Raw genomic sequence first — 25,323 nt, 5'->3', positions numbered from 1 at the left:
GAGTTCTTAAGCAAACACTTTAGCTATATTTAAACTACAGCACATCCCTCATAGCATCTGACAGCATGATGTTCTGCCTTAGTTGGTGGACAGGTGAAAAGGTGCCAGATCTTACACAAAACAAAATCGCTGACAGGGTTATCTCATACTTGCCTACTTTTGAAAGCTAGATTCAGGGAGTTTATAGTTGATAATAGAATTTTGCACAGTGCCCCATTGAGAGGGTGTGTCATGCTCCACCCAAAGGGCGTGTCTAGCTCCATATGTGGAGAGATTATGAAATGAGATTGTGAACGTGGCACCTAGAAGCTTTTTGTGTGTAATTTAAAATGACTTCTATCCAAATGTAGTTGAGCCCCAAAGCAGTTAGTAAGACCTACTATACTTGCTAAAGTGCTGGGAAATGGTGCAGGTGATTAAATGTAAATGTATCTATATTTCATTCCTTTTTTCCCAAAAAATGTAACAGTGTAATGTGGGCTAGGTGAAATGAGGGAGATCGCTAGACTAATGAGGGAGAGAGGGAGATTGCTGCTATTTTATGGAGTCTCCTGCAGAATGCAGGAGGGTAGGCAACTATGGGTTATCTGTAATTAGAATATTGAATATGACAATATAACATATAACCTATGATGAAAATGAAAGGAAAAATGTAAATTTTATTAGCTTGGGAAATAGCATTTCTAGGCGGAAATTTAATAGGATGAGAGATTCAGAAAGTGAGAGATTTGGTAAGAAATCTCCAGTTTTTTTAAAGTGGCAATCATTTACACTGCAAAAACTGTTTGATTTTGAAGTGTAAATGATTGCTGCTTTAAAAAAAAAAGGAAATTTCTTCCCAAATGTCTCACTTTCTGGATCTCTCATTCTATTAAATTTCATCCTTCTAGTTTTCAAATAAATAAGATTACGAATCATTATATGTGCAATGAGGCTTCTCCTAATTCTGTGAGAAGTTCCATTTTCTTCTCAAACATTACCTTAGGTTCACTTAACTTTTTATCAATGTGATTGTTATACAGATTGTAGTTATTTGGAAAATTGGGGCAGTAGTTAAAGTGAGGGGGAAAATGATGGAAATGAGTTCCACCACCTACAGTATAACGGTAGAGGGAACAGAGTACCATCTCTACCACAACCCTAAACAGTGGTTCCAACAGAAAAGCCTGTCTGACTGGCTTTTTCTTCTGGCACGGCGTATGTGATGCCATGCCATCACTGATGCTGAAGTAAAGAAGAGCCACTAAGAGGAGCAGGCTCCGTTTATGCTGAAGAGAAGGTGAGAGGAGGCTGAATTGACAATACTACTGTAAACATTATGTGCGTAAGGGTCACTGCTGTGTGAATAAGGTGAACTATTACAGTATGTAATGTAATATAAATCAGAGGTACTACATGTGGTGTAATGTGTATATGATTGTGCTACTGTGTGGCATAGTCTTAATTGGAGTTACTATTGTGTGACTACACCCCTTCCTTGTGGGACCACTATCCCTTTATGGGAGGTAGGGCAGAAATGCATAGTTTGAAGGGGTGTCTGGGAGTGTCAGGGAAAACACTGGTGCGCCCTGGCCTTTTCAGGGAGGATGTGTGACGTCAGATCTGGCCTAATCAGCCTGATTCTGTCAGAGTTGTGTAAGGGTCAGAGAAAATCATTTGTGAGTGAGTTGCGTATGGATTTAAAGATGGAATGCGAACAGTGATCAATTGCATAATTAGAAATTTAGGGAAAAACTGGGTATTATATTTTGTCTTCTTCAATCCTGAAAAATCTATTTCCCAAATGAACATTATGGATCTCAAAAAAGGTTATTTTTCAAGGGATTGTGACATTTTATCCTGTATAAAAAGGCTCAGCCACCATGCCCTGTCTTTCTACTGATATAAGGTACATTGTGACCTAGGTATACTTCATTCCTGTATAAATACATTTCCTCTGTTCACAGTGCTACACATGGTAAAATCTACTACAGCTCTAAAAGTTTTCAAAGGTGAAACATGATGTATAACTTGTTACTGTACTTCACAATGTAATAGTATTGGTTTTCTCTATATATGATCACTGATGCCCCTTTCAGACAGCACTTTTTATCCAGTATTTTGCAGTGTTTAATTTTTTAATGTTTCAAAATGGTAATTTGTGCAGTCTGAAAGGTGCATAGTGAATTTACTGGTTCTATAAAACTGGTATTTCTAATGGTAATAAAGCAGGGTCCTACCCGTTTCAGACCTGTTTTTCTTCATCCACTGTGTTTAAACGGGTTCAATGTTGTGAAGGGACAAAAACTGCATTGAAATAGCGTTTAAAGATATGCGGTGTGAAAGGGGTTTAAGTGGTTTCCTTATCCAAGGAACAGATTTACATCCAGATATACATCATAAACAAGTTTATTTGGTACTTTTGTAGTTTCACAGTGGCAGTTACCTAGACAGCGTAGTGTCCCTGTCAGAATCAGCGAAGTGTTCCCGTGGCCAGCGTAGTTAGCATAGTCAATCTAGTGTCCCTGTCAGAATCAGCGTAGCGCGGCTAGCCGGAGCTTACGTAGTTAGCATAGTCAGTGAGCATTGCGCAGTTAGCGTAGTCAGTCAGCATTCTGTCATTACTAATCTCATTGTGTCAGTTATGGCTGCGAAGCATTAACCATCTTTAACCTGCTGCAGACGGAGCAGGTTTCCGTGGAGTTTTTACAACGCCACCACTTGCTGCCAGAGACACAGACCTGTGTCAATGGGCATCCTACGAGGCTTAATATAAAGGATCGAATGTTGCGCGGCCACATAAGAAGCTGTGGCAAGAAGGTCAATGTCCGGTCACAATGGTTTCACGGATGTAACCTGACATTTATGACCCTACTGCGCTTCATATTTTCTTGGGTAGAGGAGCTGACAAGCAGGGCTATTTTTCAGTAGGCTCCAGCAGGAACTGAGGCCCTTATTCTAGTTCACTCTTTCTGACAAAATCCTTCTTAGATTGATAAAACCATGTGCACTGCAGGGGGGCAGATTTAAAATGTGCAGAGAGAATTGGATTCATTAGTCATTTTGTTTCCGTGCACGGTAAAGAATGGCTGCTTTATTTTTACACTGCAATATAGATCTCACATTGAAGTAAAACCCCACCCAAATCTAATTATCTCTGCACAAGTAACACCTGCCTCACCTGCAGTGCACATGGTTTTGTCCATCTAAGAAGGATTTTGTCAGAAAGAGTGAACTAGAAAAAGGGCCTCAGTTCCTGCTGGAGCCTGCTGAAAAATAGCCCTGCTGACAAGCATTAAATTTTGTGAGCGCCACCTCATGTTTTCCAAAAAAAAACAAAACAGTGTGATTTATAACAACTTTATGCGGGAGGCGTGTACCCTCGATTTGATGTTGCAGCCCCAACACCGGATTGGCGGGCCTGGCAAAATTGTTGAGGTGGATGAAAGTTTATTTGTCCAGTGCAAAAATCATGTTGGACGTGTCCTGCCTCAGCAGTGGCTCTTTGGTGGCATATCCCATGAGACAGGTTGAATGTTTCGTAACACCAGTGGCCAGCCGTGATGCCAGCACCCTGATGTCCGCCATCCAGACGCATATTGAACCGGGTACCACGATTTACTCAGACTGTTGGCACGCATACAACACACAACAACTTGAGCAGGCGGGGTACCATCATGCGCGCGTCAACCACCGCTACAATTTCATGGACCCAGACACTGGGGTTCATACCAAAACATTGAAAGGCTCTGGGGCTCATGCAAGTGGAGGAACAAGAGACAGAGGGGAACTGCGCATCAATACCTTGACTTCTACCTGCAGGACTTTATTTGGCGCAAAACAGAGACATTTTTCCTGCGCATTTTACACACACTAACAAATCATCCGACACAAATGCTGAGGCAGCTGCTGCCACATCAGCTGCATTTGAAGGGAATGCAGAAAGTGAAGAATTACTTTTTATAGTTTCTTAGACTTGTTATTTGATATTATTGAACATTGTTCATTGTTTTTTTTTTCTTCTTTATTGTTCACTAAAATCCAGTTGCCAGTTAACACATGTCGTCATTACTGTTTAAGATGTATGATATGCCAGGTGTGAATGTTTTCTTTAAACGCCCCCACTATCCACGCAAGCCCGAAGCGTGGCGAGTGCAGCGCCCCCCTCGAGGAGGACACAATACGTGTCCTCAACCTGTTCATACCCCCACTATCCACGTCGGTGTGGAGTCGATTTTATAAAGTGTGGCGAGCGCAGCGAGCAACCAAGCCCAAAGCGTGGCGAGCCACCTTAACCATGTCTACCTATTTCATGGAGTTGTAGTTGCAATTCTCCACAATGCTTTTTGGGCCTTTTGGTTCTTCTGGGAAATTTAGGTAAAACTAATTTATAAATCAGGCGCTGTATGTCTCATTTCTCCTATTAATAGTGTAAAAGGAATAAATGATGTGACTTCTAATATCCATATTATGGCAGTGCGTTCTCTCACATAGGGCCAGATGTACTAAGCTTGAAAAGTGATAAAATGGAGAGTGATAAGCCACCAGCCAATCAGTTTCTATCTGCCATGTCACAGGCTGTGTCTGAAAAATGACATGTAGGAATTGATTGGTTGGTGGCTTACCTCTCTCCTTTTTATCATTTTTCAGGGCTTAGTACATCTCAGCCATATACTGTACATATTTGGGGGTTTTATTTGTCACTGTTACACATGGATTGGTTATTTGCCCATGTTATTACATTTTGTTGCTTGGATTTCAATAAGTCACCATCAGTGGCGTAACTATTTTTTGCGCACCCCCCTCTCTTAAAATAAAGATTCCAACCCCGCTACTTACCCCCTCTGTTCGCCGCCGCCGCTGGGACCCGCAGATGCTTCTCTCCTCCTGGCAGGCTTAATGAAAATGACCCACAAAAAATGGTCGCCCCCTAACAGCAGACGACGCCTCCTCTAGCATCCTCAAAAAGTGTCTGCTGTATGGGGGCGGCCATTTTTTGATGGTCATTTTCATTAAGCCTGGCAGGAGGAGAGCCGTCCGGGACCGCAGACAAGAAAAAAGTAGCATCTGCGGGTCCCTGGTGGCAGCGGCGGCGAACAGAGGGGCCCCAACAGCAGGTTAGTGAATGATAGCCCCGCAGACCCCCGGCGCCCACACTTGGGGCCTTATTCTGGTTGGAGCGGCCGGGCCGTACGCGTACGTCCCGGGGTTTTTAATGATCTGCGCATGCGTACATTCGCTAATGCGCAGGTGCGAACACTCCACAACGCTTACGGACGGGTCTCTACGTGCGAAAAAACCTATACGCGAGTGTACGGGCATTGGGGGCGGCATAGGGGCGTGATGAGGGGAGCGCCGAAATAATGAGGGAAAATGGGCGTAAATATGGGCGTACACGGGGGTGTGCACCAAAAATTAGCGGTGCTACTACCGCACGATCGACTAAAGCACCGTTCATTTCAGACACAAAACAGGCGGCCGCCAACCGACATCTCAAACCACCCCTACAGATACCGCATGCCAGCGTGCGCCTGGATTTGCTAATTTACGCTGATTACTACCAAACACATACACCTGAAGGTAATAACCAATGCTGCAGTCTATTAAGTCCAAACCATGATTTCACTACCTGCAAGCCACACACAGCACTCAAACACATTGGAAGCTTATCTTTCGAAACTTCTCAACATTTAAAGGTTTGTTTAATTTAAGGTAAGAATCTTTTTAAGACCTGCTTATATATGCTAAGGCAGGTATTTGTTAAACAGTTATACACATTCACTACGTGCTTTCATAGACTTTACACAGTAGCACACTCAATCTACACAAGTCGACATGTGTCAACGTGTTCACTCTAATAAAAACATAGGTTTTGTATTTATGATACAATAACATAAACCACATCTAACACCTACAAAGGATGTTTCAGCAATGTTTTAAGCCCATGTCCACTATTCTGCACATTAATTAATTCAATCAATTAATTAATTTTCATCATTATAGTTCAAAGGCAAGATTTGCAGGTCCATATATATGAAGGGTATGTCAGCGTACACGGACGTACGCTCACTCTCACGAGCGGTGACATAAGCTGACTTTTCTATTGAAAACAATAGGGACCCGTCCGTGCAAGCTGGCGTACGCTCAGATAGCCGCAAGAAGTCGGTGGGAAGACGGCCGAGAGACGTCCGTAAACGGTGGTATACGCTCAATTGTACGCCAGTTGTCGGAGTGTAAGGGCTGGCCCGTCCGTGTACGTTGGCGTACGCTCAATTGTACGCCACTCCCCTTTGCCGATATTTCTGGCCGTACGTATGCGGCTGAGTTGTGGGTGGACTTAACCCCAACGGCCGCGTACGGATAGCGTACGTTGTTTTGGAACGTACGCACGTTTGGCCGCTCCGATCAGAATAAGCTCCTTAATAACCACCTCCCCGTGACCGCGGGGTCTGTGGGGCTATTGTTACGCCACTGGTCACCATCTGCAATACAATACAATACAGCATTCCTACAAGAAAATGAGAAAAAAATAGGGAAATCCAATTTATCATTTCTAGATTTGTCTGCTGGGGAGATCACCATATATGGCTGATGGACTCAGTCTATGGAAAGAACATTGATTAGATGAGCCTAGTAGTTGATGCTAAGAATAAAATGTTGGATAGTTGCTGAAATGTGCTCAGACTCAGCAGGTAGCATACTGCAGCACAATGCGTGAGCAATCACAGCTGAATGGGGTATTAAGAAATCAGGCATTCTTATGGAAATGTGGGACTTTCAGAGAACAATGCCTTTCATGATCGATACAGAATAAGAGCACACCAGTCACTTCAGTGCAGAACCGTGTCTTTAGCAAGACAATGACATTTTTAAAAGTGTTCAGAATAGCAGGTATTGGCTCAAATGACCCATAATGTACCCCAGTGACTCCTCTCTGCTGCTATTTGGTATAAGGTCTTTAGGTCGCTGAAGGTCGACACGGCTTAGGTAGACACTTGAAATAGGTCAACAATGGAAATGTCAACAGTCAAAAGGTCGACATGAGTTTTTTTTTTTTTTTTTATTTAAACCAACACGTGCCGACAGGCGGTATTTCATGCCTTACCATCCATTACAGCGTGGTGGGAGAATAAAATAGTGTGCCCGAAGCATGGCGAGCACAGCAAGCCATGTGATGTCCATGTTGACTATGTCGACATACCTCCCAACATTACCCTCTCCAGGAGGGACACTTTGCTCTGCTTCTGCACTTCTCCCTTAATGTATGATTGCCATCACCTGTGTTGAGGCACCTTTCTTATTAATTAACCTGTTCAACACAGATGGAGGTAATCATGCATTAAGAATAAAGTCCAGGAGCAGAGCATGTTGTCCCTCCTGAAGAGGGTCATGTTGGGAGGTATGTGTCGACATTTGGGACAAAACATGTGAAAATTAATGTTGACCTTTTGACTGTTGACTTTCCCATTGTTGACCTAATGTTTGTGTTGACCTTCCAACCCTGTCTACCTTAGCCATGTCTACCTATTTCTTGTGTCGACCCAATACATATCGACCTAATATGAGTTGACCCAATGACCCATAACCCTGCTATATAACATTTGGCAAGTAAATTTGGGGTAACACATTTTGGCAATACCCTCTTTGAAGGCATCTTTTTCTACAGCCATTCTTGTTACAATACTAATGTATCTTCTTTTTAAGCACGCTTCATCGGTTTGATAAGACCAAGGCTGCCGCCTGTATCAAAATATCTGGAGTTATCTACCATGGATAATGGATTCACCAGGGGCTATCCAATTAACTCTGATACCCGCCGATCAAAAGGTGGAGCCTCCACCCTGGAGTAAGAAATCGGCCCACCTAGCCATTGGCCCCACTGGCATTTGCCAGAAGGGCCAGATGGCCAGTCCGGCCCTGGATACCAGCACTTATCAGGGGTATTATTTAAAACACCTATGGTAGATGAAGCCAGATCCTCAATAACCAGCCTTTTTTCAGCGATCACAGCCACAAAAGTACATACATCTCCAACTTTGTATGTATTTTGCACGATTAAACTTCTGTTTCATGTTTAACAAAAGGTTAGCAATGAAAAATTTTTTTTTTAAAAATGGTTTCAAAATCTGGGAAAACCCCCTTTTCACGTGAAAAATACATAGGGCGAAAAAGATGGATGGGTTGACTTACAGTATTGTAGTTCTCTAGGCAGTAAGCTTGTAGATAGAATCCAGGATAGGCAAAGTACAGTACAGGTATGCCCACAATGATCATTATTGCACTGTTAAATATATATAACTTTTGTGCTGCACTATGGGGGTTATTTTGGTTCACTCCTTCTGGCAATTTCCTTCTCAAATGGACAAAACCATGTGCACTGCAGGTGGGGTAGATGTTACTTGTGCAGAGAGAGTTAGATCTAATTCTCTCTGCACATTTTACATCTGTCCCCCTGCAGTGCACATGGTTTTGTCCATTTAAGAAGAAATTTGAAAGGAGTGAACAAGAATAACCCCCTATATCTTTTGCCTAAGCCTCATGATTAAGGTATATTGTTATTCCATATTGAGGCTATAGCTTACAGCACTTTGTGTTATCCACGGCTGAGTCATGTCTTGACAAACTGGCACTTTAACAAGAATATGTGTGAGAAATAAACTGCTTCTTTGACCATCGAATGATTTCTCTCCTGGGGATGTTTTTGCGTACACATACCCTCGTATGGTAGCAATGGGATTTGGATGGCAGGGGGGGCGCAGGCGTTCATCAGGGTGAGTATATGCAGCATAGTGAACAGATCTGAATAAGGCCCTATGGTTGTATACCTGCCTAATGCCACATGGTATTTTATATAGTATACATCAATTACTTTGTGCGGCATAATGTGTAATTGGCATTAATGTTTGTGGTATAATGTGAAATGGGCATTACAGCGTGTAGCATAAATGTAATGGGGATTATGGTTTGACTTAATGTGTAATGAACATTTCTTTGTATGGCATAATGTGCAATGGGCATTCCAGTGTGAACATTTCTTTGTATGGCATAATGTGCAATGGGCATTCCAGTGTGTAGCATAATATGTAATAGGCATTACGGTATGCGGCTTATTGTGTAATTTGCATTAAGGTGTGTGGTATAATGTGTAAGGGGCGTTATGGTGTGTGGCATAATAAGTAATGGGCATTATGGTGTGGTATAATGGGCATTACGGTGTGTGGCAACATTTGTAATCAACATTACAGTGTGAGCCATAATATGTGAGCTCCAGTGACCACCCACAAAAAAGGTGGTGCTATGGTGTGTACTGACCTTCTAGTGCATAGAGTGGCAAATAGCTCCTAAGTTGCAGCCCACAGCTGTAGAAATACTCTATGTACAAAATGAAAGTAAAAGTACTACTGACCCTTGGATTGTTCCTAGCGTGACTGATAAAATCAGTAGGGCAGAAATCACCAACCTAGTTTCAGATGTTATTGCCAATGGTGCTTGGTTGGTTGTTGTTGAAGCAGCAGTGATGCTGTTGCTTCTCTGCATTTTGGCTAAGATCAAGTGTAGTATCTGTTCCTAGCAGTGGGTGTGGACCAACTCCTGGTAGAAGAATATAGAAAGGCTTGACCTAGTAACTGCTCTAATGGGTGGAGGGTATGGGACCCCTCCTGCCTGGGAGCAGTGAAAAGTCTTACTAAGTACCTTCACTCTGCCTGGCGAGGCAGAAAGAGGGAACTAAGATACTATTCCTCTACTTTCCCCACTGGTAGGTAGGGGAGAAACACCGGGCCTAGTAGGTGACTCTCTTGACAGGGTTTGTAGCCACTGAAGGATGAGACTGCGAAAAGCCCAGTCTAGTATCCATTCCCAAGGAGCAGGGAAATGCTGGGACCAGTGGTGTAGCTAAGGGCCATGTTGCCCGGAGCAAGGGCATGTTTCGCCCCCCCCCCCCCCCCCCCAATTTGTAGTAGGCAGGGCTCTTGCGCAGCAAAAAGGGGGCATAGCCTAACACTATACCACACACCGTAATGCCCGTTGCACATTTTAGCAAACTACCCAATACACATGTAGCCACAGACGGGGGGGGGGGAGTGAGTGAGGGTTGAGAGAAAGAGAGTTGGCAGGCCAGAGAGAGTAAGTAGAGAGGAGGGGCCGGGGGTGACAGCAGGGGAGAGAGAGCGTGACTGGGTGGGAGAACAGGAGAGAGAAAAGGGGATGGGAAGAGAGCGGAAAAGAGGAGAGAGGGGTGAGGTGACGGCACAAGAAGGGGGGTGGGATACAGGGTGGGGTGCCAGGGGGCGAATAAGTAAGGTGATGGAAGAAGAGGTGAAGGGGGGTTAGGTGAAAAGGGATGAGGCAACAGGGGAGTGATAGGGAGGGTGAGGTGCTTGGTTGGGCAAAGGGGTGAGATGATGGGGGGGGGGTTTGAGGTGACCAGGGGTTACTTGAGAGGGGGTGAGACAACAGGGGGCGATAGAGAGGGTGAGTTGGTGGAGGGGCGGTGATAAGGGGCAAGAGGGAGTGAGATAATTGTGATGAAGTGACAGGGGAAGAGTGTATGGGAGGGTAGGAGAGGCAAGTCTTCTCAACAGCATCTGCGGGTCTCCTGGTCCTCAGCACCAGCCACTGCTCAGCTACTGGTCTGTCCACTGACCGCTGCTTGCCTCATTTTCCCCTGCTCCCCAAGGCCAGCCCGCCACTTGACTGGAGGGAAGGAGGATCCGCTGCTCTGTTTAGGAGGGGGGGTCAGGCAGAGCTGCCCATGCTGTGGCTTCACTGAGTGGGGTCGGGCAGCGATGCCAGTGCACTTCTAGGAGGAGGGCCAAACGCAGGATTTTCATGGGGGGGCTGTGTTTTCAAAAGCAGCTGCAGCAATTGATCAGCGGTATGGGGGGGGGGTGTTTCTAAATACTTGGAAACCCCATCTGCTTGCGCGAGTGAGAAGGGGGGGCGATGTGGCTTCACTGAAGGCCGCTGCACTCCTAGGAGAGGGGGGTGTCGGGCAGCGCTGCCCTTCCTGTGGCTTCAGTGAGTGGGGTCGGGCAGCGCGGGGAGGGAGCGGGGAGCAGGCTGCATGGCTCCGGCGCCCTTTGATGTATCGGTGCCCGGAGCCCGTGCCGTGCCCACCCTACGCCTCTGGCTGGGACTGAGTAGATTGCTCCCATTCCAGAGCTTCATAGCCTCTGATGGGGAGACAGCAAAAAGCCCAGCTTAGTACCTTAACCTTCGGATGCAAGAAACACTGGGACTGAGTAGATTGCTTTTCCTAGGGGGCCTCAACCCTCAAGGGAGTCAATGGAAAAGGCTGGTGGAGTATCCATTCCCATGCCAGGGGTTGGAAAACACTCTAGGTAGGAGCGGAGAAACACTTGGTCGGACGCTTACTGCCTGGCTGCTGTTATGGCCGCCCCATAACAGCAGACAGTTTTTAAGGATGCTAGAGGAAGCTGCCACCTCCTCTAGCATCCTCAAAAACTGTCTGCTGTAAGGGGGTGGCCATTTTGTGAGGGACATTTTTCATAAGGAGGCTGAACCAGGAGGAGCACCAGGACGCAGACTAATAAATCTGCGGGTTCCTACTCCCAGCCACAGCAGATGCAGCGGCAGGCCAGTGTCCTGGCCACAGGGGTAAGGAAGGGATGGGTGGTCTTAATTGGGGGGGGGGGGGGTTTCCCGGCAGGGAGTAGCATAATTTGTTGTTATGCCACTGGTTTTGAGAAGAACAGATATGTAATCATTAGATAGAAAAAAATAAAATTTGTTTTCAACTTCTCCCTAGAGATGAAGAACTCTCCCATGCATACGTCATTGCAGCAAAGCTAAAAATGCATTGAGAGCAATTGTCTCTGGCTTCTTTATGGCATAAGATATAATCCACTGAATTACATGCTTTCAAATGATGGAAGACAGGAAACCTATGACATGGTGAAACGGACCATATATAGAAAATACTAACATTTCAGTTTCCCTGTTTAGCAATAATACTTCATAAAGAATATTTGATCATGATGACAAGGTAACAGGTTATAATATGCTTTATACCCTGTAGTCTCAGCACACATTTAAGATACAGTAGCTAACATCAAATGGATAAATAAAGAATAGACTGACATGTACAGTATTTGTGAAATCAAGTCATGTATTGCAGTCGTTGACCCTTCGGTGCAGATCAAGAGCTGAAGACGACTGCATGGCGCTGTCTAAGTGTTGGAATTTAGACCGAGGAAACATGAAATTTTCCTCTCATTACAATACAGTACCATATGTGCAACCACAAAAGGTCAAAAAACACAAGAAACAAAATGCTGTGGAGGACAATGTAATATGTGCTGGTTAATAGGATGTGAATGTGTAATAACATTTGTTACCTACTGTTGCGGAAAAAAAACATACAGCACAATATTTATTTGTAGAAATATATATATATATTTTATTATTGGAACAATAGTATGCTTTCAAGGAAATGCATACGTATGACAGGCGGACATAGGATAGAGGGAAACCCAACTGGTGTCCTGTAAGTATACTTACAGTCCCCCTTTCAACTCCCATTAGTGCCTAACCTTCCTACCACACAGCCTAAAACTCCTGCCAATGGCTTATTCCAATAAACCCCCACAGTCTAACTCCACATCTCCATAGTGCCTAAGAACCACCTGCCTAACCTGCCCCACATACTTGCAATCGGAATTCCGGCAGTTGGGATGCCGACATCACCATACTCCATAGATGTCGGGATTCTGGCATGTGATGTTGGGAATCTGCACATGAGTCAGTTGCCGCTGTCAGGATTCTGACCTTACTGATATGTCCATTTAGTTCACCCTATACAGCAGGCAGGGTTTCCAACCATTGTCCTCAAGTCACATGAACAATTCAGGTTTTTATTATATCCATGCTTGAGCACATATGGTTAAATCTAAATAACTGAGGTACCAATTATGTCACACAGAAAAAAAAAAGAAACTGTGCTTTTACTCAGAGACATTGCCTGCGACAGGACCTGTTATGGATGATGTTCCCGGCATGCCGGTCTAATCTGCCAGATCGTACAACATAAAGGGCCTGATTGAGTTAATTGCTAATGCTAAATCTTTCTCATATGGGCAAAACCATGTGCATTGCAGGTGGGGCTGATATAACATGTGCAGAGAGATTTAGATTGGGGGGGGGGGTGTTCAAACTGCAATCTAAATTGCAATGTAAAAATAAAGCAGTCAGTATTTACCCTGCACAGAAACAAAATAACGCACCCAAATCTAACTCTCTCTGCACATGTTATATTTGCCCCAACTGTAGTGCACATGGGGCCTACTACAAACCTGATCACGGGGCTGCGAATCTTCGGAGCCCCGCGATCAGGTAAATGCCTCCCCACCAGAGTTTCTTCCCGCTCCTGCGCACAGCTGTATATTAGTTTCCAGCCATGCACACAGGAGGAAATCCATTCACAATCACTCACCAGCAAATGGATTTCTCCTGTTCGCAGCTGTCCAGTAAGTCTAGACTTAACTCTAGACTTATTTGGTGCTATGATGGCGCCACCTGCATTTTCTGGGGCACTCCCAGACCCGGCTCACCTCACAAAAGCCCATGTACAAATCCTAGGTGCGACCCAGCATCTCTCCCAGTATAACATTATTAATAAAAATTGTAATTGTCTGCATATCCCCAGCTTTCTGTACAATACTCTATTCAAAACGCTTCCCCATCACCCAATGAGATACTGAATTTTAAGAGAACTTACAGAAGTTCAGTTATTGCTAAACACACTAAACAAAAACTCACCGCTGAATTAATGATCACTTTAGCACCAATTTACATTGTACAGAAGCTGCTGGCACTGAGCGGGGCCCTCTTACCTCTTTGTCTGTGTGTTATTAACCAGTCTTGTTTTACTGCTTTTGTTCACAATGTTAATAAATAGATCATTACTATCCTATGAATGATTCTATCACAGCTACTGTGCATACACATATACACAGGATTGCCATACAGAGCATCCCTGAGAACAGGAAAAGGGGACCTGCCTTCTTTGTTGCGAGGAACGCAGTCAGCAGCCTGCTCCCACCCCCATCAGCCCCATAGTCCATAGTTGCTGCTGCTGTACTAAAAGCTTCTGTTGATTCTCCCACACGCCCCCTCCTCCTCTTCTCCTACATCAGCCTCAGTGTCAGCAGCATCAGCAGCTCAGGGAGAGCTCAGACAGTGCTGGGCATTGGAGAACATCACCTTCCTATACTTAACAATCGCTCTCAGTTGCTGGAGCCAGTTACTTACAGTCTCTAATACTAAAGAGGTTCCTATTACGCTGCCTAAAAGTTGGGGTGGGGGCTCTCCCCTCCCTGATCCCACTCATTATCTTCTCTTATGGATGCTACTGTCAATATCGGACTCTTGCTAACAGAGCTGGCGATGTAATTGCAACATACATGTAGCAGCAGCCTTTGCAGCCAGGGGAAGACGGCAATGCAGGAATCTCCCTTATCACTATGTTCATAAGGTGACATTTATCTATACGGAGAAGCAGGAAAGGAGGGAGCATATATCCATCTTGTGTTCTGTCACTGTTCCCAAATAATGAGCCTGGGTTTAACCTGACCATGTTTCCACACAGTGCCTTGTTGTGTGCTCTCGCCTTAGTCTGTAACAATGCTCATCTCTTCCATTTTCATCTCCAAGGAAAACAAATTCTTGTCTGTTTGGTGATCTAGACAATAGAAGCTCTCTTCCCTTCTCCCACCAAAGCCTTTTATTTCCTGGGGTCATTTCTGGACTATTTTTTACCTTTAAATAAATCAGGAGGAATGAACCGGCGGTTGGTTAACATTTTGACAGCCTTCCTTGCATTATTCTTTGAGACCCATAACTTCAGGTAGGCAAATCAATATTTCCCATCGCTGTGCTGATTTGGATACACATGTGACACATCCATGTTCGTCGTTCCTTTATTCTTGTTTCCAGCTACTCATTATCTTTTATTCATTTTATTTCAATGTGGTGACTTACGATAGAATGCTGGTTAACGTTCTAGGGAATTCATAAAACCAGGTGCATCTGTATTCTTCACCTTCTTTATAGCTGTGATAGAATAATCTACACTGGCGGAAGTTAATAAGTACACTGCGTGCCACTTTTTGTATCCATAGGAATGGTGTGCTGTATGCTAGTGCATGTACGATAAACACTAATGGGGCCATGGTTCCCAAGCCGACTGTAGCATTCATATTCAGAGCTGTATTAAACACAAATTTTATAAGATTAAGGAGCTAAGTGATCGGCATAACGAGGTGTAGTAGTGATCTTATTAATGGTTAATTGGGCAGCATTTATTGCGATATCCATCTTGTGTGTAGAGATGCCCCATAACTACATTAGATTAATAATAATAATTTGCTGATTGGCCTTTAATGTGTTTGACATTTTTCATACATATGTAAAGTCTGTAAAGGTCATCACATGACTGGGTTCCAAAGGCCGTTGGGCTATTCCTACTGAAAATCACTTATAGGGTCATTTTTTAATGCAACATAACGAGATATTAAATCCTAGTGGACTTATTATCTGTATTTGCATTGCTTTCTATACTTTAGTTCGGCATCCTCAGCACAGACAGGTAGAGGGCCAGGAATTTCCCCAGTTAAATATATTCATCCATTCATATCTTTAAAGACGCCAACAGCCTTTCGCGGAGTGTCTGTAAAACTGACTGATGAGCTGACCTTTTAAATAGCTTGTGATTGGAAATAAAGTATTGGCTCATTTGGCTGAAAGTGTCAGTTGACAACAGATCTGCCGCTGTGCAAACTATATGTCATCCTTGTTTACAGTTTTGGCATTTTAGAACATATGTTCCTTCTATTTTAACTAGTGTGAAATTGTGAAGGCCTTGCGTTAATAAATAAAAACATTTGACAGATGTTTGGATATTAAATAAATGTAGGGTTTTTTCCGGAAACATTCTAGAGGCTGTAATGGTATATAGGTCATCTGTCTTACAGATCTTCGCATAAGCAGAATCCCCTGGATATATTGGAAAATACCATGTAAATACATCTCTGCACTGTCTGAGCTGTAAAACAGTGTGATTGCTGATTGCTAAAGATGCTTCAGATTGTTTCAGATTGAATCAGCTCTAAAGTTAGAAAATGTGCTATAAAATCTGAAACTTTAGGCAGTCCAACAAACATTGAGGCTATATTAGAGCAAGGTGAACAGTTTCAAACAGGTTCAGCCTTCAATGGCTAATTTATACATGTATTAATTACAATTTATTTATATGGTGCTCAAATACTAGCTCTTCTCGTATACGGTAATATATTTTAATGGTTCTACACATGCTTTAAACTAGAACTTTGAACTTGGACAAGTTTGTGTTTCAAATACATTTAAAAAAAACTATAAATATACACCCTACGGATGGAACGGGTTCTATTTTATTGTTTGTTTTAATTTATTTTATTTTAACTGCAAACTTGAACTTGATTAGCGGCTCAACAATGGAACCCAAAGCAAAATCACAATCAGTCTATGAAAAAGTTTGAAGCCCTAGGACTGGCCCAATGTGATGGAATTTTAAACTGGTTCAAGTTATTTAAGTCTCTCTAGTGTTATGATAAGGAAGTTACCAAACATTCTTTGAGGGCCAAAATAAATAGCCTCCGAGTTAGGCGAGTTGTATGGGATGCCGGCCAACTTGGGCATTTTTTTAAAGAGGGAATTATATAGAAGGCATGGTTTTGCCATGTAAGTGATTTCCCCTTTAATAAAACATCCGGGTTTGCCCAACATCCAACACTGCCACCAAACTCAGACGCTATTACATTTGGCCCCAACTGTCTCTCTGGTGGTACTATAATGAAGATACAAAGCATTTGTTGTGTTACCAAGCATTCATTGTGTGCTCTCTAGTGATATTATAATGAAAGTACCAAACATTTGTTGTGTGTCTCCCTAGTTATACTATAATGAAGGTACCAAACATTTGTTGTGTGTCTCTAGTGATAGTATAAGGAAGTTACCAAACATTCACTGTGGGCCAAATTAAATAGCCTCCAAGGTTGGTGGTCTGTACGCGATGCCGGCCGAACTCGGACATTTTATTAAAGGGTGAGTTATATCGAAGGTATGGTTTTGCCATGTAAGTGATTGCCCCTTTAATAAAATTTCCTAGTTTAGCCAACATTACACACAGCCACCAAACTCAGAGGCTAATAAAATTGTCCCCATCTGTGGGGGGCCAATGTTAACAAACATTCATTGTGTGTCTCTTTTGATACTATAATAAAGGTACCAATCATTAATTTTGTGTCTCTAGCGATACTAAAATGAAGTTACCAAACATTCAATGTTTGTCTCTCTAGTGATAGTATAATGAAGTTATAAAACATTCATTGTGTGTCTTTCTAGTTATACTATAATGAATGTACCGAACATCCAGTGTGTGTATATAATGAAGTTTCCCAACACTTGTTGTGTGTCTTTTTAGTGATAATATAATGAAGGTACCAAACAATAATTGTGTGTCTCTCTAGTGATACTATAAGGAAGTTACCAAACATTCATTGTGTGTCTCTATTGATACTATAATAAAGGTACCAATCATACATTTTGTGTCTCTAGTGATACCATAACGAAGTTACCAAACATTCATAGTGTGTCTCTCTAGTGATAGAATAATGAAGTTACCAAACATTCATTGTGTATCTCTCTAGTGATACTATAATGAATGTATCAAACATTCATTGTGTATCTCTCTAGTGATACTATAATGAATGTATCAAACATTCACTGTGTGTCTCTTGTGATACTATAATTATGTTATTGAACATTCAATGTGTGTTTCTCTAGTGATACTATAATTATGTTACCAAACATTCATTGTGTGTCTCTCTAGTGATAGAATAATGAAATTACCAAAATTGTGTTTCTCTATAGTGACACTATAATGAAGGGACCAATCATTCATTGTGTGTCTCTTTTGTGATACTATTGTATAATGAAGTGCATAATTATATAATCATGTGTAACTGGAATAGTAGTACTTCTTTTTCTACAACCATTATAATGTGTCCCTTTTTGTGAAAGACTGTTGAGCTGTATGCCTGTATATTGTTGATGTAAGCCAGGGTTCTTTTCTTTATGCTAAGGTCACATCATATGTTTTGGCTGTTTGACATGATGAAAGATAAAGTTTTAAATGAACTATTGAGTATTGTAGTTAATGCTGATCATCGGTGGTTTGTTTAGGACGGCTAACTGTAAAGAACATGACTCCAGGTCTCCAAAATTACCTTCTCAGAGCATGTCTCCTTCTGATTTTTTGGACAAGTTAATGGGAAGGACGTCTGGATATGATGCACGAATTAGACCAAACTTTAAAGGTAAGCTAAATGTAGCTCCTGAGAAAAACTATATTTGAAAGGGTCATCTACATACACTACATGTAGCTGCATTGTTGGCTTAACCATTATTCAATGCAGCCTATAAATTCACTAGGATCTAGTGACATTACTGAGGCACAAGGCGCAATAAATAATGTAAAAGTCAAAATATCCACTTTATCATAATACAGAATATTTTATACACATACAAACAAATAACTGATGACCTGGCATAAAACTCTATTATAATACGACTATTAGGAAGGTTACAAATAATGGTTTTAAGACTATTTTAGAATAAATTTGCATTTCACATTTTTATTTTCTTAAGATAATATACTTCAGATTTTGTAAATGAATATTGTAAAGTTATTGTACACAATACAGTATTAAGCTTTAGAAGTTTTTTTTTTTTTAAAAGGGTTCTTAAATGAGGGATTTGAATGCTTTTTGCTGAACTGTTCAAGAGCTCCATTAGTTGCTGACCCTTCGGAATCATTTTACTAAGAATTTGTAGAACAAAGCTGAAAAAATAAAAAAAGAACAATAATCTTTTAGCAATATAAAATACAAAGGTTCCCTTCACCTGGATATAAATGATTGTACCAATGTTCAGAGTTCTAAAATATTTGTATAATGAATTTAGCAGTGTTTATTAGACTAAGTGAGATATATCAATTGTACTTTTACTGAGTCAAAAAAGTCTAATTTCTTATTGACTATCATTATACGTACTAATGGTTATTTAGGACCATGGAGTTTCTAGCGCAAACTCATAGCAACCAATCAGATCATGTCGTCATATCAGTATAGTTAGTGTACTGAAAGCTAGTTGGCAGGTATAAGTTAAAGCACCAGTGCACTCATTTCCTGAAAACTCCCCAAATCCCTCATTTAAGATAATAAAAAAATCTGTGCTATTTTTATAATGTTTTATATATATTTAGCATAATATTTAGCAAATAGAATGAATTATCTAGCTCTGTATACAGCATTGGAAATATTTACATTATTTGCTTTGTCAAAGTTATATCAAGTATTTATTTGATCCCCCCCCCCCCCCCCCCGACCATTGTTTCACCCTAACTCATGACTGCTTAAAGATACATTACTTCATTGAAATGTTCATCTTCTCGTGTATGTCTTCCAGCTATCAATTCATCATGTGATAGACATTGTCTCAATACATTCCATCCATCCATTACTTCAACTGGAATAACATTGATCATGAATAATGGATATCTGGTACAAAAAAAAAAATCTTTGAAGAAGAGTTCCTCAGTGTCCCTTAGCAATTACCTGCAATTGTTAACATACAGTACAGTATGACTCTTGTAAGAGGACATCTGGCACATTGTAAAATAGTGTAATTCCTGCCGCCAAGAATGGAAGCACGAGCTACAACAGTATTGACTGATTTGAAAGATTGTTACTTGGAAACAGATCCAGATTGTGTTTGGTACTTGACATAAGTATATTTGTTTCTAGATTATTACACATAAAAGATTCACAAGCGATCAAAAGATCTAAGAGCGATTTTCAAATGACTTTACTTTCAAAGGCTGATTCTGGAACTTGATATCGTTTTTTTTAGCAGTCGCTGCTTTCAAGGATTTTGAACCGCTTTTATTTGTATGCCTTTGTTATGCTCATTTCAGTGATTAGAATCAAATGTGTATCTGCACTCTATTACAATCCAAGCGAGTAGGTCTGTGTTTTACATTAAAACAGCCGTTTTCAACTCTAGTCCACAGGCCTTCATAATAATCCAGGTTTTGAATATATCCATATATCCATGTGGGAGCACAGATGGTTGGATCAAAATGACTGAGGCACGAATTAATTCATCTGTACTCAAATATATATATCCTTCAAGCTTAAGAACTGTTAGGGGGCATTATTTTTGTCAGGTATTCATTTTGTCCTGATGGAATGTAGGGACCTTGAAGAGGACTTGTGGTAGGAGGCAAGAGGGAATGTACGAGGCACAGTAATGGTGTATATATAATTATATATAATATATATGATTCTGTGTACCAAAGCCCCATTTTGGGATATTCATTCAATTTTATTAAAGAGTTTCAGAAGATTTCACTGACAGGCAAGTCATCGGTTAATTTGCATATCAATCAAATCCCTTCCTGTTTTGTACTTCCTGTCAGCTGGGGCAGCCATTTACACTACAGGAAGGTGTAAGGGTAGAGCTGTAAGGGTAAGTTGAGTATTTTTTTTTTTTTGCTATACAGCATCTAGTCTACACCAAAATTTAAAAACTTTACTGGCTAATATTGTTTTCACATCGCAAAAATAAGCCTAGTTGATCCTGGGTTGTTGTTGGGCTTTTCAAATGTCCCTGGTCCAGCAACCCAGCATTCCGACCCTGGATAAACGAAGGGATAATCCTGTGCCCTGCCCCATCATCCCCTCCCCCCCCAATGAAGCACTGACGCTCCACCCTGCCCCTGTCTGACATCAGTGACTCAGCTTATTGCCAGGTCGCTGTGGGAAACTGCACCTTGAAAATTTCAGGCTGCTTATGGGAGAGACCTGTGTCCAAATCCCAGGTGTGACCCAGCATTTGCAATGTGAAAGGGGTAACAGGGGAAGGAACGAAGAAGCAGAAGGTTCCTCTGAGAGAGGCAACTGCTGGATTTCTTATTGGTCTCATCATGTCATGCCAAGGAAAGCCCGGTTTGGTCATGTCTGATGGAATCACACCATGCAAGTGGTTAAAGATGTTCAGAGATGTTTATAAAACTGAGTGTACTAAGAGCAGCTGTGCTATGATGCCCATAGCTGTCAATAAGCTGTTTGCTCCCTTTTCTTAAACTGAGATATAAAAAATAAGATAGACTATGATTGACTGCTTTAGGTAACACCATGGTTTTTCTGCTAATTTCTTAAAGGGTAACTCAACTGTAGTAACCTTTCAAAATCAGTGACTCCCGTCCTGATAATAATTTCTTTTAAACTGAGGCATTCACATTATTTTATAAAACTCCTTAGAGGAGGGGAGGTCCAAGGCACAGGTCGATGTCATGTGCATCATCATGCTTCCCCGTAAAATGGCATGGTTATGGGGATGCATAGCCACATTAAGTGCCATTCAACTGGACCTGTTTGACAGGATACTTTTTGTGTTCACATATTAGCCACACAGTGCATTTTCGCAGTATGCCGCAGAACAGGATGTGTCCTGACAGTGCCCCAGTAATTAGGCAGCAGGGTATGTGGTACAGCTGTACTGTGTACACACATACAGTACATTCAAATGTATGCGCTCTAGATTAAATCTGGTCGTCCTGTCATCCTGTTCAACCGCAGCATGATGGAGTTGGATATGGTGGGTGCAGCACCGCCGCATATGTGTAAATATCAGCATAGAAGACCCTGTGCAGATATCTTCCTGCCAAACAGGTCTCGCTGAACTGGACTCACTAAAACGCCTAAGGGTTCCAGATACCCTAGGCCAGGCCTTGCCAAACTGTGGCTCTCCAGTTGTTGTGAAACTACAAGTCCCAGCATGCCTGGCCACAGTTTTTCTAATAAGGCATGCTAACACTGTGTGAAGACATGCTGGGTTGTGTAGTTTCACAATAGCTGGAGAGCCACATGTTGGCCAGGCCTGGCCAATTCTAACACACTCGTAGAACCCCGTTAATGCTGCTAAACAGAGCACAGTACATATGCATGTTCAGCAATTAGTCACATTCATACTAAAGGTAACAACGGGCATCTAACTGACATGTTTGATCTTAACATCTAATCATCTAATGATGTTTGTGAAGCCCTAAGATAACTTTTGCTCCTGTGGAAAGCAAAGAAGGCTCTAAAGATAATCAAATAAAGCTCTTCGGGTTGCCCAATCGCCCTGTAACACAGCACATGTACATGAAGTAATGGTGTCAGCAGTGACCTGCATGGTCACATTGCCACAGCCATCTGATAGTTACAAGTGTCCCCTCCCCATCCCACACTATATTGGGATGAATAGAGGATTTGCAAGCTTTTCTTGGTCATTAAGCTTCGCATCTACTGCCAGCATGGAATAATTTCGATCTTCACTTTATTCCTTTTATGCCACCTGCATGTTAATCCCAAAACCCAAGTGTGCGACCTAATCAGCCTAATGGTTAATCATGCACTGGTGAGTGAGATACTTTATCAATGAATACCATACTCACCTATTAGGCAGGGGGAACGCCCAAGTCATTATCCTCCCGAACATGATGCTTAAATCTTCTGCATAAGAATTTACATTAAATGTCAGTTACAGTATGATGAGCACCTTCATATATTTCTGAATATGTTGCTATTTAAATTCTTCATACCACTTATTAAATCAATGTAACGAATATGTGTTATTCTTCATATTGGACATGCTGTTTATAGTATACAGTGTATTATACTGTATGTAAAGAAGCTTAACTGTCTATAGGCTATCCTTTAAAGATATAATTTGTATTGATTATTTGTCACTGCTCCCACTTTTCCTCTTATCTCTTGGCACAAATTGCTGTATTCTGTAAGAATCATTGCTCGGCTGTGCCTAGTCTCTAGAAAAAGAGATGTTCATCTTCCAGCATAATCAATACGTAAATTGTACTACACCATAGTTGTGTCTACTTATTGTAAATTATTATGTAATTCATTCTTCAGATGTGTTTATTTTTAGGTTGCCTTTTTCATTAGTTAAGTTGAAACATGATCCAGGGACAGTGCTGTTATGTATGGCATGGCCTTGTCTGGTAGTGGAAGTCTTCTGAGCAATAGAAAAGACATTAGGACAGCCTGAGATACAATAGAACAATAGAACTGTATTTTAAAGAAGGATGTCAATTGGGTATAGAACTATCTGACCGCAGATAATCGGAAACATGTCAAAATAATTAACAGAACATGTCAATCCTCTTATGGTAACTGTGGGATATAATAAAGGATAATTATGGAAGTTTGTGCACATATAATTGTGCAAATGTGCCATAACCCATAGCAACAGGATACTGTTATTTTTTGAGAATAGTTTTAAATGAAATATTTATTCAGTTCTGGTAACAGCAATATTTGATCTACTGTATCAACTGTTCACGGTATTTGTAATTGTCTGCCATTGTGTACATTTCCTTTAACCCTGACAACCTTGCTCTGTGCTGTTTGCACACAGAATTATCCAGGTTGTCCTGGAGGTTGTCCTATACCAGTGGTGTCAAACTCATGGCCCTCCAGCTGTTGTGGAACTACACATCCTAGCATGCCCGGCCAAAATTTTAGCAATCCATTATATTTAATCTGGGCATGCTGGGATGCAAGGCAGGATTAAGGTGGGGTACAGGGGGCCAGTACCCCTGGGCCCCCTCTATCTAGGGGCTCTCTGTGTTTAGAATGTATTTTAAAAAATATATATTTTTAGGTTTTGTGAATGGGAGTGGGGTAGTGCTGCAGCTTTGCCTATCTGCCAATGTGACAATGATTAATGGTGCTGAGCATCGGGAGCCAAGGCACACTGACTGCACAAGTGTGCAGTGCCTTACTGGGAGTCGACTAAGTCCCATGAGACTTTGCACAAGAGGTCAGAGGCTGAGAGGCATGGGCTGAGCTCTGCATGGTGGAGCTCATCATATGCTTCTCAGGCCCATGGAGGACAGCAGCAGCCTCGTCATGGGAGGGTTTTTAATGAGAGGCAGCGCTGAGCCTGTCAGGGCTCCTACAGAGTAAGGTACAGAGGGAAAACACAGGCTTTTCATGTGGTATTTTATATATATATGTATATATATTATATATATATTTATGTTTATATTAATCCCCCCCCCCCTGCAGTGACCCATTGACCCATTTGACAGTGTAATATTCTCCCATGCAGTTTGTGGCCAGTAATGACAAGTGGGAGGGGGGCCCCCTGTCTAAAGTGACTCTGGGCCCCCCAAAGTCTTAATCCTGCCATGCTGGGACGTGTAGTTCCAAAACAGCTGTAGGACCATGAGTTTGACACCAATGTCCTATACAGTTGTATAGATATAGCTACAGCTATAGGTCTACACATAAGGTTCATCATCATGGTAGCATAATCTTGATCAGCTACCTACTGTGGCTGGCCACATATTTGGACATACAGATGGAGCCCCTCTCTTCCTTGACGGCTCTCGCCAGAACATCCCCGCTGGCGAAAGCCGGTGGAGAGGGACTCCATTAAACTGGGACGCACGTGCATCTCACGCGCATCCCAGTCTCTCAGCAGCTGGGCAGCGGGTCCCTGGAGGGGGCTGGCGATGGAAGCACCAGCCCCTGCAAGAGCGAGATACGCTCCATCTGTAAAGCATTAATTAAAAATGCATTTCTAGTTTTATCACAAAATTCTGCAATATTTCTATTTTTATGTATTTAAGGAGACATAGGGATTGATAGTTTAGTGGATGTGCATGACCATGTGGCTCTATCCACACCCCCACACTGATCATGGCTCCTCCCCTTTGCAGAATATTAAGTATAGATCCTTGAACATTTTCAGACCCAGGTCAATGTGGCCCTTAATCAGTCCCTGATTTGTAATCATATTATTTTGTATTTGAGATCCAGTTTCAATAGAGTATAACAGTTACACTACTGTACTCTTAATACGTATCTTTGAAACCTTAATACCATTGTATACAGTAGTTCCTTTGCAATAGTGGCAATGGATAAACATAGACACATAAAACATAACACCATAAAAGCTGCCGGGATCTCCCTGCTTTACAAAGCTGCTATTCTCAGCTTGGTGTTGCAGGAGGTGGGGTAACAATGATGCACTTCAGAGCGTATGGTGTCATCAAGCGGCTCAGAGGTGTTAGTAAAACACAATGCAATCTTTTCCTACTTTAATAGCTGGAAATGTACGCAGCTGCTTATCACATCTGAGCCCGATGGCTCATTGAATCTGCCTTTAAATGTCTATCTACAGATGGAGCCACCGTCATCTACTGTAGTTTGCCAG

The 25,323-nt window shown here is 42.0% G+C and overlaps 1 protein-coding gene and 1 pseudogene across 1 annotated transcript in view; both read left to right on the top strand.

Annotated features, from left to right (window-relative positions):
• Nucleotides 1–9,501: 9,501 nt before the first annotated feature.
• On the top strand, nt 9,502–9,638 carry LOC146060919 (U2 spliceosomal RNA; annotated as a pseudogene).
• Nucleotides 9,639–14,092: 4,454 nt separating this feature from the next.
• GLRA2 (glycine receptor alpha 2) overlaps nt 14,093–25,323 on the top strand; it is a 201,269-nt gene continuing 190,038 nt past the window's right edge. The window contains exons 1-2 of the mRNA XM_083172460.1: nt 14,093–14,845; nt 18,220–18,353. Coding sequence (XP_083028586.1) covers nt 14,778–14,845; nt 18,220–18,353 — 202 coding nt within the window. The 5' untranslated portion in view covers nt 14,093–14,777. The remainder of the gene's footprint in view (nt 14,846–18,219; nt 18,354–25,323) is intronic.

Source organism: Crinia signifera, chromosome 2 (genome assembly GCF_055691185.1).
Source record: "Crinia signifera chromosome 2, ASM5569118v1, whole genome shotgun sequence".
NCBI lineage: Eukaryota > Metazoa > Chordata > Amphibia > Anura > Myobatrachidae > Crinia > Crinia signifera.
Note: the sequence above shows the minus strand (reverse complement) of the source record. Positions and strands in the feature narration are given on the sequence as shown.